Raw genomic sequence first — 13,136 nt, forward strand, 5'->3', positions numbered from 1 at the left:
GACACGAATTGTAACACTTTTATAAAAAAGAATAGACTTGTCTTTCAAAATATATACTTGAGCATGCATAATTTGTTATGTTATTCAGGAACATGGAGGCATAAATTTAAAAAAAATTCAAACAAAGAATGAAATGCAAATAGTTGCTTAATGTAATTATGCAACAAATTAGAACATCGGTGGGTCAAATAACTAAGCCTGCAATTAGAATGTCCAAATAGGTGGGTCAAATAATTGAGCCTGCAATTAGAATGTCCAAATAGCTTATGCTAAAAGGAAGGTAAACATAAGAGACACAGTAAAAAAGAAGGTAAACATAGGTGACACAATAAAGCCTAGTTTGATGAACTCTATCGCACACTTTGTGGTGTTTGATGAATAAAGCCACCCCTCAAAAAAAATGACACAATAAAATGTACTTAATACATGATATGAACATTTCTTAGAAATAGTGGTCAATTACATCATATAATTTGGTTCTGTACAAAAAAAGTTTCCTCTTTTGTGTATATATCCTAAACACCACCCCTTGTGATGAACTCTTTGTCTTTGTCCACAAATTTGGTTATTCCCCATCCAGCATGTCAGTTGCAGTCTCCTGAAGCATAGGAACAACATAAGTTAAAACAATCTGGTCAAACATACACTAAGAATATACTCATGGGCATTATCGACAGATTAAACCAAAGTTATAGTGCAGCAGGTTCTCTGTAAAGTCAAGTTACCATGCGATTTTTACGAACCAATGGAGAAAAGCCGAAACACTGACACAAGAATTAACCTGAGAAGGTCGTTCTTCAAGCTGACTCCTAGCAAAAGATGATGCATCTAAGTGAAGCTGCCTAGAGATTTCTTATATGTCCCTTGCTCTCTACTACAACAGATAGTTGGAATGGCATATAAGATAAGTGTGAGGTACTGACAGAAGCTCACTCTCAAAAGGCACATTCAATATGTGTATGTAATGATATAGAGGCGTTATTAATTAAGTAACCTGAATAAGTTGTTGCATATTTCTTCTAGGGACAACTGTTTACATATTTCTTCTATATCCATTGCTCTCTGATGTAACGATTAGAATGGCAAACAAAGTAATTCTTAGGCATTGATATCACTGACTTACTTGTTCGCAGGTGTATACTGAAATCAAGAGCATAAAGGTAATCTGTTATAGCATATATATGTACTGTAAGTAACAAAAGAGTAGTCTCTTTCCTTTTTCAACATAACAATCTACTTATCTGATGCACTTGGGCTAACAGGAACATAAAAAAACACCAATGACTAATCATTTGGAAGGCAGCATGGCTGATTCCTACACATGGCTAGTCAAGCCCTCTTGCCAAGCTGGAAAGTTTCTTACAAATGCGGAAATATCCATAAGATTTCATCTCTCCTGTTCTACTCAAATAATATTTTGTATATATCAGAGGTTTCAAAAGCCAGGTACCAGTTAACTCCTATTGTGTCTGTTTGTATATATATATCATTGGTCTGTTTTATTCTAGAGCCTTACTAACCAAATAAAGATCAAAATTTTGAAGTAAATTCTATGCCTAGAAACCAAATAAGAACTACACTTAAAATATTTATGAATTACTACAACTATTCAGACCATTTTAGACTACTTTAGTATGAGACTGTAATCAAGAATAATGAATGTAGGTGATCTGGTATCTTGTTCGAACAATAAAATAAATAAGGACAGACAGGTAATGGATTTGACCAACAAAACCAAATACTTCTAGATCTGTACGAACTTCTAAAGAATTGATCAAATCTTAAAAGTTAGAAAGGCTAAGCAGATAGAGTAATGATATGTTACAGGAATAAGCAAGCATGTCCGCTGACCATACATAGTAGCTGATTACTGATGATGCACTCAATGCGAACCAGTGTTTCCATGCCTATCAGGATAAAGGTATTCTTTTCTGCAAGGATAAACATGGAAGTGAAGGAAATATGCCCTATAGGCAATAATAAAGTTATTATTTATTTCCTTATATCATGATAAATGTTTATTATTCATGCTAGAATTGTATTAACCGGAAACATGATACATGTGTGAATACATAGACAAACATAGTGTCACTAGTATGCCTCTACTTGACTAGCTCGTTGATCAAAGATGGTTATGTTTCCTAACCATAGACATGAGTTGTCATTTGATTAACGGGATCACATCATTAGGAGAATTATGTGATTGACTTGACCCATTCCGTTAGCTTAGCATTTGATCGTTTAGTATGTTGCTATTGCTTTCTTCATGACTTATACATGTTCCTATGACTATGAGATTATGCAACTCCCGTTTACCGGAGGAACACTTTGTGTGCTACCAAACGTCACAATGTAACTGGGTGATTATAAAGGTGCTCTACAGGTGTCTCTGAAGGTACTTGTTGGGTTGGCATATTTCGAGATTAGGATTAGTCACTCCGATTGTCGGAGAGGTATCTCTGGGCCCACTCGGTAATGCACATCACTATAAGCCTTGCAAACATTGTAACTAATGAGTTAGTTGCGGGATGATGTATTATAGAACGAGGAAAGAGACTTGCCGGTAATGAGATTAAACTAGGTATTAAGATACCGATGATCGGATCTCGGGCAAGCAACATACCGATGACAAAGGGAACAACATATGTTGTTATGCGGTTCGACCGATAAAGATCTTCGTAGAATATGTAGGAGCCAATATGGGCATCCAGGTTCCGCTATTGGTTATTGACCAGAGAAGTGTCTCGGTCATGTCTACATAGTTCTCGAACCCGTAGGGTCCGCACGCTTAACGTTCATTGACGATATAGTATTTATGAGTTATGTATGTTGGTAACCGAATGTTGTTCGGAGTCCCGGATGAGATCACGGACATGACGAGGAGCTCCGGAACGGTCCGGAGATAAAGATTCATATATTGGACGATATGGTTAGGCCAAGGGGTCAGGCCCACGGGGCTATAAGTTGGTACAAAAGGAGTTTTGCGGAGGCCAGGGGGCGAAACGCTGGAGACCCTGGCGTCTGGCCTTGGGTGAGATGCCGAGGCCCATGGCGTCTGTGCCAGATGCCAAGGATTGTGGCGTTTGGTCCTAGAGTCCGAGTGGGACTCTTGCCTTTCGGGCAAAACCGACTTTCAGGAGGCTTTTGCTCCAAGTTTCGACCCCAGGGCTCAACATATAAATAGAGGGGCAGGGCTAGCACCAAAGACACATCTAGAAACACCAAGCCGTGTGCTGGCAACCCCGTCCCTTCTAGTTTATCCTCCGTCATAGTTTTTGTAGTGCTTAGGAGAAGCCCTGCGGAGATTGTTCTTCACCAACACCGTCACCACGCCGTCGTGCTGCCGGAACTCATATACTACTTCGCCCCTCTTGCTGGATCGAGAAGGCGCGGACGTCACCGAGCCGAACGTGTGCAAAACTCGGAGGTGCCATGCTTTCGGTACTTGGATCGGTCGGATCGTGAAGACGTACGACTACATCAACCGCGTTGATATAACGCTTCCGCGAACTATCTACGAGGGTACGTAGACAACACTCTCCCCTATCGTTGCTATGCATCATCATGATCCTGCGTGTGCGTAGGATTTTTTTGAAATTACTACGTTCCCCAACAATGGTATCAGAGCCAGGTTTTATGCGTTGATGTAATATGCACGAGTAGAACACAAGTGAGTTGTGGGCGATATAAGTCATACTGCTTACCAGCATGTCACACTTTTGTTCGGCGGTATTGTTGGATGAAGCGGCCCGGACTGACATTACACATACGCTTACGCGAGACTGGTTTTACCGCCGTGCTATGCACACAAGTGGCTAGCGGGTGTCAGTTTCTCCAACTTTAGTTGAACCGAGTGTGGTTACGCCCGGTCCTTGAGAAGGTTAAAACAACACTAACTTGACAAACTATCATTGTGGTTTTGATGCGTAGGTAAGAACGGTTCTTGCTCAGCCCGCAGCAGCCACGTAAAACTTGCAACAACAAAGTAGAGGACGTCTATCTTGTTTTTGCAGGGCATGTTGTGATGTGATATGGTCAAGGCATGATGCTAAATTTTATTGTATGAGATGATCATGTTTTGTAACCGAGTTATCGACAACTGGCAGGAGCCATATGGTTGTCGCTTTATTGTATGCAATGCAAACGCCCTCTAATGCTTTACTTTATCACTAAGCGGTAGCGATAGTCGTAGAAGCATAAGTTGGCAAGACGACAACGATGGTACAATGGAGATCAAGGTGTCGCACCGGTGACGATGATGATCATGACGGTGCTTTGGAGATGGAGATCACAAGCACAAGAAGATGATGGACATATCGTATCACTTATATTGATTGCATGCGATGTTTATCTTTTATGCATCTTATCTTGCTTTGATTGACGGTAGCATTATAAGATGATCTCTCACTAAATTATCAAGATATAAGTGTTCTTCCTGAGTATGCACCGTTGCAAAAGTTCTTCGTGCTGAGACACCACGTGATGATCGGGTGTGATAGGCTCTACGTTCAAATACAATGGGTGCAAAATAGTTGCACACACGGAATACTCAGGTTAAACTTGACGAGCCTAGCATATAACAGATATGGCCTCAGAACACTGAGACCGAAAGGTCGAGCGTGAATCATATAGTAGATATGATCAACATAGTGATGTTCACCATTGAAACTACTCCATCTCACGTGATGATCGGACATGGTTTAGTTGATATGGATCATGTGATCACTTAGAGGATTAAGAGGGATGTCTATCTAAGTGGGAGTTCTTAAGTAATATGATTAATTGAACTTAAATTTATCATGAACTTAGTCCTGGTAGTATTAGCATATCTGTGTTGTAGATCAATAGCTCGCATTTAGCTCCCATGTTTTATTTTTGATATGTTCCTAGAGAAAACTAAGTTGAAAGATGTTAGTAGAAATGATGCGGATTGGATCCGTGATCTGAGGTTTATCCTCATTGCTGTACAAAAGAATTATGTCCTTGATGCACCGCTAGGTGACAAACCTATTGCAGGAGCAGATGCAGATGTTATGAGCATTTGGCTAGCTCAATATGATGACTACTTGATATTTTAGTGCACCATGCTTAAACGGCTTAGAATCGGGATTTCAAATACGTTTTGAACGTCATGGACCATATGAGATGTTCCAGGAGTTGAAGTTAATATTTCAAGCAAATACCCGAGTTGAGAGATATGAAGTCTCCAACAAGTTCTATAGCTAAAAGATGGAGGAGAATAGCTCAAGAAGTGAGCATGTGCTCAGATTGTCTGGGTACTACAATCGCTTGAATCAAGTGGGAGTTAATCTTCCAGATAAAATAGTGATTGATAGAATTCTCTAGTCATCATCACCAAGTTAGTAGAACTTTATGATGAACTACAATATGCAAGGGATAACGGAAACGATTCCCAAGCTCTTCGTGATGCTGAAATCGACGAAGGTAGAAATCAAGAAAAATATCAAGTGTTGATGGTAAACAAAACCACTAGTTTCAAGTAAAGGGACAAAGGGAAGTAAGGGGAACTTCAAGAAGAACGGCAAGCAAGTTGCTGCTCAAGTGAAAAAACTCAAGTATGGACCTAAGCCTGAAACTAAGTGCTTCTACTGCAAAGGGACTGGTCACTGGAAGTGGAACTACCCCAAGTAATTGGCGGATAAGAAAGATGGCAAAGTGAACATAGGTATATTTGATATACATGTTATTGATGTGTACTTTACTAGTGTTTATAGAAACCCCTCAGTATTTGATACTAGTTCAGTTGCTAAGAATAGTAACTCGAAACGGGAGTTGCAGAATGAACAGAGACTAGTTAAGGGTCAAGTGACGATGTGTATTGGAAATGGTTCCAAGATTGATATGATCATCATCGCACACTCCCTATACTTTCGGGATTAGTGTTAAACCTAAAATAAATGTTATTTAGTGTTTGCGTTGAGCATGAATATGATTGGATCATGTTTATTGCAATACGGTTATTCATGTAAGTTAGAGAATAATTGTTGTTCTGTTTACATGAATACAACCTTCTATGGTCATACACCCAATGAAAATGGTTTGTTGGATCTCAATCGTATTGATACACATATTCATAATATTGAAGCCAAAAGATGCAAAGTTAATAATGATAGTGCAACTTATTTGTGGCACTGCCGTTTAGGTCATATTGGTGTAAAGCGCATGAAGAAACTCCATGCTGATGGGCTTTTGGAATCACTTGATTATGAATCATTTTGATGCTTGTGAACCATGCCTCATAGGCAAGATGACTAAGACTCCGTTCTTCAGAACAATGGAGAGAGCCACTGACTTATTGGAAATAATACATACCGATGTATGCGATCCAATGAGTGTTGAGACTCACGGTGGGTATCATTGTTTTCTGACCTTCACAGATGATTTGAGAAGATATGCGTATATCACTTGATGAAACATAAGTCTGAAAAATTTGAAAAGTTCATATAATTTCAGAGTGAAGTGGAAAATCATCGTAACAAGAAAATAAAGTTTCTACGATCTGATCATGGAGGAGAATATTTGAGTTACGAGTTTGGTCTTCATTTGAAACAATGCGAAATAGTTTCGCAACTCACGCCACCTGGAACACCATAGCGTAATGGTGTGTCCGAACATTATAACCGTACTTTATTTGATATAGTGCAATCTATGATGTCTCTTGCCGATTTACCACTATCGTTTTGGGGTTATGCATTAGAGACAGCTGCATTCACATTAAAAAGGGCACCATCTAAATCCGTTGAGACGACACCGTATGAACTGTGGTTTAGTAAGAAACCTAAGCTGTCATTTCTTAAAGTTTGAGGTTGCAATGCTTATGTGAAAAAGTTTCAACCTGATAAGCTCAGACCCAAATCGTAGAAGTGCGTCTTCATAGGATACCCAAAAGAAAATGTTGGGTACACCTTCTATCACAGATCCGAAGGCAAGATATTCATTGCTGAGAATGGATCCTTTCTAGAGAAGGAGTTTCTCTCGAAAGAAGTGAGTGGGAGGAAAGTAGAACTTGATGAGGTAACTGTACCTACTCCCTTATTGGAAAGTAGTTCATCACAGAAATCTGTTCCTGTGACTACTACACCAATTAGTGAGGAAGCTAATGATGATGATCATGTAACTTCAGATCAAGTTACTACCGAACCTCGTAGGTAAATCAGAGTGAGATCCGCACTAGAGTGGTATGGTAATCCTGTTCTGGAGGTCATGTTACTTGACCATGACGAACCTACGAACTATGAGGAAGCGATGATGAGCCCAGATTCCACAAAATGACTTGAGGCCATGAAATCTGAGATGAGATCCATGTATGAGAACAAAGTATGGACTTTGATTGACTTGCCAAATGATCGGCGAGCCATTGAGATTAAATAGATCTTCAAGAGGAAGACGGACGCTGATAGTAGTGTTACTATCTACAAAGCTAGAATTGTCGCAAAAAGGTTTTCGACAGGTTCAAGGTGTTGACTACGATGAGAGTTTCTCACTCGTATCTATGCTTAAGTCTGTCCGAATCATGTTAGCAATTGCCGCATTTTATGAAATCTAGCAAATGAATAAACAAAACTGCATTCCATAATGGATTTATTTAAGAAGAGTTGTATATGATGCAACCAGAAGGTTTTGTCAATCCTAAAGGTGCTAACAAAATATGCAAGTTCTAGCGATCCATCTATGGACTGGTGCAAGCATCTCGGAGTTGGAATATACGCTTTGATAAGTTGATCAAAGCATATAGTTTTATACAGACTTGCGATGAAGCCTGTATTTACAAGAAAGTGAGTGGGAGCACTACAGCATTTCTGATAAGTATATATGAATGACATATTGTTGATCGGAGATAATGTAGAATTATTCTGCAAAGCATAAAGGAATGTTTGAAAGGAGTTTTTCAAAGAAAGACCTCGATGAAACTGCTTACATATTGAGCATCAAGATCTATAGAGATAGATCAAGACGCTTGATAAGTTTTTCAATGAGTACATACCTTGACAAGATTTTGAAGTAGTTCAAAATGGAATAGTCAAAGAAAGAGTTCTTGCCTGTGTTACAAGGTGTGAAACTGAGTAAGACTCAAATCCCGACCATGGCAGAAGATAGAAAGAGAATGAAAGTCATTCCCTATGCCTTGGCCATAGGTTCTATAAAATATGCCATGCTATGTACCAGATCTATTGTATTAGCCTACACTGATTTTGGCAAGGGAGTACAATAGTGATCTAGGAGTAGATCACTGGGCAGTGGTCAAAATTATCCTTAGTGGAATAAGGATTTGTTTCTCGATTATGGAGGTGACAAAAGGTTCGTCGTAAAGGGTTACGTCAATGCAAATTTTGACACTGATCCAGATGACTCTAAAGTCTTAATCTGGATACATTTTGAAAGTGGGAGCAATTTGCTAGAGTAGCTCCGTGCAGAGCATCCTTGACATAAAAATTTGCAAAATACATACGGATCTGAATGTGGCAGACCCGTAGACTAAACTTCTCTCAGAAGCAAAACATGATCACACCTTAGTACTCTTTGGGTGTTAATCACATAGTGATGTGAACTAGATTATTGACTCTAGTAAACCCTTTGGGTGTTGATCACATGACGATGTGAACTATGGGTGTTAATCACATGGTGATGTGAACTATTGGTATTAAATCACATGGCGATGTGAACTAGATTATTGACTCTAGTGCAAGTGTTAGAGTGAAGGAAATATGCCCTAGAGGCAATAATAAAGTTATTATTTATTTCCTTATATCATGATAAATGTTTATTATTCATGCTAGAATTGTATTAACCGGAAACATGATACATGTGTGAATACATAGACAAACATAGTGTCACTAGTATGCCTCTACTTGACTAGCTCGTTGATCAAAGATGGTTATGTTTCCTAACCATAGACATGAGTTGTCATTTGATTAACGGGATCACATCATTAGGAGAATTATGTGATTGACTTGACCCATTCCGTTAGCTTAGCATTTGATTGTTTAGTATGTTGCTATTGCTTTCTTCATGACTTATACATGTTCCTATGACTATAAGATTATGCAACTCCCGTTTACCGGAGGAACGCTTTGTGTGCTACCAAACGTCACAACGTAACTAGGTGATTATAAAGGTGCTCTACAGGTGTCTCCGAAGGTACTTGTTGGGTTGGCGTATTTCGAGATTAGGATTTGTCACTCCGATTGTCGAAGAGGTATCTCTGGGCCCACTCAGTAATGCACATCACTATAAGCCTTGCAAGCATTGTAAGTAATGAGTTAGTTGCGGGATGATGTATTATAGAATGAGTAAAGAGACTTGCCGGTAACGAGATTAAACTAGGTATTAAGATACCGACGATCGAATCTCGGGCAAGTAACATACCGATGACAAAGGGAACAACGTATGTTGTTATGCGGTTCGACCGATAAAGATCTTCATAGAATATGTAGGAGCCAATATGGGCATCCAGGTTCCGCTATTGGTTATTGACCAGAGAAGTGTCTCGGTCATGTCTACATAGTTCTCGAACCCGTAGGGTCCGCACGCTTAACGTTCCTTGACGATATAGTATTTATGAGTTATGTATGTTGGTAACCGAATGTTGTTCGGAGTCTCGGATGAGATCACGGACATGACGAGGAGCTCGAAATGGTCCGGAGGTAAAGATTCATATATTAGATGATATGGTTAGGCCAAGGGGTCAGGCCCACGGGGCTATAAGTCGGTACAAAAGGAGTATTGCGGAGGACAGGGGGCCAAACGCCGGAGACCCTGGCGTCTGGGCCAGACGCCAAGGATTGTGGCGTTTGGTCCTAGAGTCCGAGTGGGATTCTTGCAACCGACTTTGAGGAGGCTTTTGCTCCAAGTTTCGACCCCAAGGCTCAACATATAAATAGAGGGGCAGGGCTAGCACCAAAGACACATCTAGAAACACCAAGCCGTGTGCCGGCAACCCCGTCCCCTCTAGTTTATCCCCCGTCATAGTTTTCGTAGTGCTTAGGCGAAGCCCTGCGGAGATTGTTCTTCACCAACACCGTCACCACGCCGTCGGGCTGCCAGAACTCATCTACTACTTCGCCCCTCTTGCTGGATCGAGAAGGCGAGGATGTCACCGAGCCGAACGTGTGCAGAACTCGAAGGTGCCGTGCTTTCGGTACTTGGATCGGTCGGATCGTGAAGGCGTATGACTACATCAACCGCGTTGATATAACGCTTCCGCGAACGGTCTACGAGAGTACGTAGACAAGACTCTACCCTCTCGTTGCTATGCATCACCATGATCCTGCGTGTGCGTAGGATTTTTTTTGAAAATACTACGTTCCCCAACAGGAAGTGGAGTGATCAAGCACACCGAAAAGAGTTTTCATTACTGAAAATAATAAATAGAATGTGGAAATAAGTGCTTTGAAACATACTAGAATTTTGGAGCTGCACAAAAGATGCAGCTAAAGAGGACACCCCTAAATGAAAACATCGAGCTAAAAAATTAAGCTAGCAAACCAGTCTGACCTATTATATATCCCACATGGACAGTAGCAGTACATATTGAAGCAACAAAATTGACAAACAAAAATCCCCATATGTGAACATCACAATCTGTGGGCATTAACTAAACACAAATTAAACCTAAAAGAAGTCAAATGATAAATCTTCTACAACATTAACACATGGGTGATAACATCAAGAAAACAATGATTGTGTTCACACGAGAGGAATATCACCTTGTTCTTCTTCACCAAATTCTTCTGCTGGATTATTCCTCTTATTTGTCAGATCGGCCGACATCGAATCAGAGGATGGAGCGCCTAACAGAGCAGAGCGGGGAAAATCTTTAGGTCTAGTAAAACATTAGCCAAGCGAGTACACAAATTCTTGTCCATTACCTTGAGGAATATGAGATCCAAAAATAATACACTGCGATAAGGTGACCATTATGACAATGTCGATGGACATGCAAGCACCATTGAGTACAATCATAGAAAAAAAAATCAAAAATGGGGGATAGGAGGCAAAGCAGGAGGAGAGGTGAAGCGAGGAGCAGGAAGAAGGAGCTCATGTGGGAAATTGCAACAAGGGAAGAGGTCGTTCGACGATGCATCCTCCATCCAATACATACAGAACAACAGGACATCATCACAATAATACCTTTAATCTAAGAGAATAAATGAATAATACCGAAGAAATGATTGGAATGAGAACAAAACTATAAAGCTTTTATTAATCGATGAGTAGCCTGGTTCACTTCCCAAATAATAAATATGCAGAAATTGAGGGAGATGGACACCGATCAATTTGACATACTGCGCTTTCTACCAAACTAAGAGACACAACCAACCAATGTATTTTTTAGCTCCACTACACCAATCTGATTGTAAGCTGATCAAGCAAAAAGAATAGACAATATAAACCATGCCAACATCGTCATCAGCACACAAGCGCACAACCCATGGTATATGCAGACACCTAAACTAGAGACAAAAGTAGGCCTAGCGCCAGAAAACACACACACACACACCAAAATTATACTAAGCAAAAGAAAGCACATACCATCACTTGCAGAGGCAGCAGCATACGCAAAACTCATAATAAATGCAAAGAAAGAAGCTGAGGAGCAATGCATTACCAGAAGAAAGAAGCACAACCAGGACGGCTCCTTGTACTGGCGCATGCCCGTGGACGCCACGCGCGCGCGTAGGGCAGCTCGTCCTACTTGCGGGCGCTCATGTAGACCTCGGGGAGCTCAAGCACCTTGCGGAGCGGCACGTGCACCTCAGGGCGGAGCCGGTTGCGGACGCGGTAGGCGTAGTGCTTGTCAGGGATAGCGAGGTACTCGGGGCTCGAGTCGCGCGGGGAGACCCGGCGCGCGATGGCCTCGTAGAGCAGCGTTGCGCGGTCGTACGACGAGCGCAGTGACGGGCACCACTTGGCGGTGAACACGATCTTGGCTGTGTCGCCCGCGCGCAGGTGCTCCAGGTCCGACTTGAGCAGCCCGGCGAAGAGGTCGGCGACGCCGTCGTAGAGGTTGTGGAAGGCCTCGTCAGAGTCATAGCGCGCGAGCACGGCCTGCGTGTGCTCCGCCTCCTTCTCGCGCCGGGCCTTGGCGGCCTCAGCCGCGGCGGCGGCAAGGCCGCCGACGCAGCGCCGCTTGCCTCTCTTGCCCCCGGGGCCGCCGCGGCGACATCGTCCTGGTCCTTGCGCTCATCGCGGGGGCCATGGAGGAAATGGTAGAGGATCTCGGGGAGGTCCTTGAAGCAGCTGAACCTGGCGAAGCCGGTGAGGTTGGGGGCGAGCGTGCGTGGGTGGATGGCGTGCATCCAGAGAGCAGCGACGTAGAAGCCCTCCCTCTCCCCTTTCCCCCCTCTCTCTCTCCCTCTCATCCTCTCTCTCTCCCGCAGATCTAATCGAGCGCCGCCGCCACCGTCACCCTTTGCTTGCAGGTCGCCACGGCCGCCATGGAAGCTCGCTTCCATGCCCGCACCTCGGTCCCACGGGATCCGAGAAGAGGAGGTTTGGGCGCGATTGACGTGGGAGGATGCATGAGTGTGGAGGTGGCTAGGTCGATGGAGATGCGGGAGGTGGGTTCGCGAGAGAGATATAGGGCGTGTTTGGTTGCCCACATGCAGCCCAACCAGGTCTGCGAGATGTGCGCAGCCTGTTTGGTTGCCTGGACTGCATGCGATTTGTGGTTCGCACGGACCTTAAAGCAGCCTGCAGCCTGGCCCGGCGGGCAGTTTCTCGCGAGCCTAGCTGGGCGCGGCCACGCGTGCGAGGCGGTTGCACGCCTCGGGCAGCGCGGAAGACAAAGGGGACATCTCATAACTCGCCCTCCACACTCTCTTGTCACCGCCTAATCGCACTGTTTCCACCGCTCCTCTCTCCCTCATCGCCCCTCCCTCTCCTCTCCTCCGATGGCTCCGCCTTGCCCACCGCCGCGCCGCCCTGTGACCCCCGTCGACCAGCGCATCGCTAGCATCCAGGAGCGTTGGCTGGCCGGGCTCTAGAACTCGGGACGGGACCTGTCGTCGGCGCTGCGAGCGTCGTCCCCCATCTGCTGCCGGCCACCACCAGCGCCGGTCAATGCGGTGCTGGACGTTTCGGCCGTTCCTGCTCCACCGCGGATTCCGGACCTC

The 13,136-nt window shown here is 43.2% G+C and overlaps 1 protein-coding gene and 1 pseudogene across 1 annotated transcript; both read right to left on the minus strand.

Moving 5' to 3' along the window:
- Window positions 1-828: 828 nt before the first annotated feature.
- Window positions 829-10,959, minus strand: LOC125505964 (uncharacterized). The gene is made up of 5 exons (XM_087524492.1): window positions 10,890-10,959; window positions 10,728-10,811; window positions 1,852-1,931; window positions 995-1,062; window positions 829-874 (listed from the first exon to the last, which is right to left on the minus strand). The coding sequence occupies exons 1-5, from the start codon at window positions 10,957-10,959 to the stop codon at window positions 829-831; spliced, it is 348 nt and encodes a 115-aa protein (XP_087380618.1).
- Window positions 10,960-11,712: 753 nt separating this feature from the next.
- On the minus strand, window positions 11,713-12,383 carry LOC147972894 (uncharacterized; annotated as a pseudogene).
- Between the last annotated feature and the right edge of the window lie 753 nt (window positions 12,384-13,136).

This window comes from Triticum urartu, chromosome 5A, assembly GCF_056163025.1.
Source record: "Triticum urartu cultivar PI428250 chromosome 5A, HENAU_Tu73, whole genome shotgun sequence".
NCBI lineage: Eukaryota > Viridiplantae > Streptophyta > Magnoliopsida > Poales > Poaceae > Triticum > Triticum urartu.

What these genes read in the sequence shown, in the direction of transcription:
- LOC125505964 (XM_087524492.1), bottom strand. Translation starts at nt 10,959, where the DNA reads ATGTCCATCGACATTGTCATAATGGTCACCTTATCGCAGTGTATTATT. An exon ending in TGGATCTCATATTCCTCAAG is followed by an intron (nt 10,812 to 10,889) that starts GTAATGGACAAG and finishes CTGCTCTGTTAG; the next exon opens with GCGCTCCATCCTCTGATTCG. An exon ending in GTAATCAGCTACTATGTATG is followed by an intron (nt 1,063 to 1,851) that starts GTCAGCGGACAT and finishes TCGTTACATCAG; the next exon opens with AGAGCAATGGATATAGAAGA.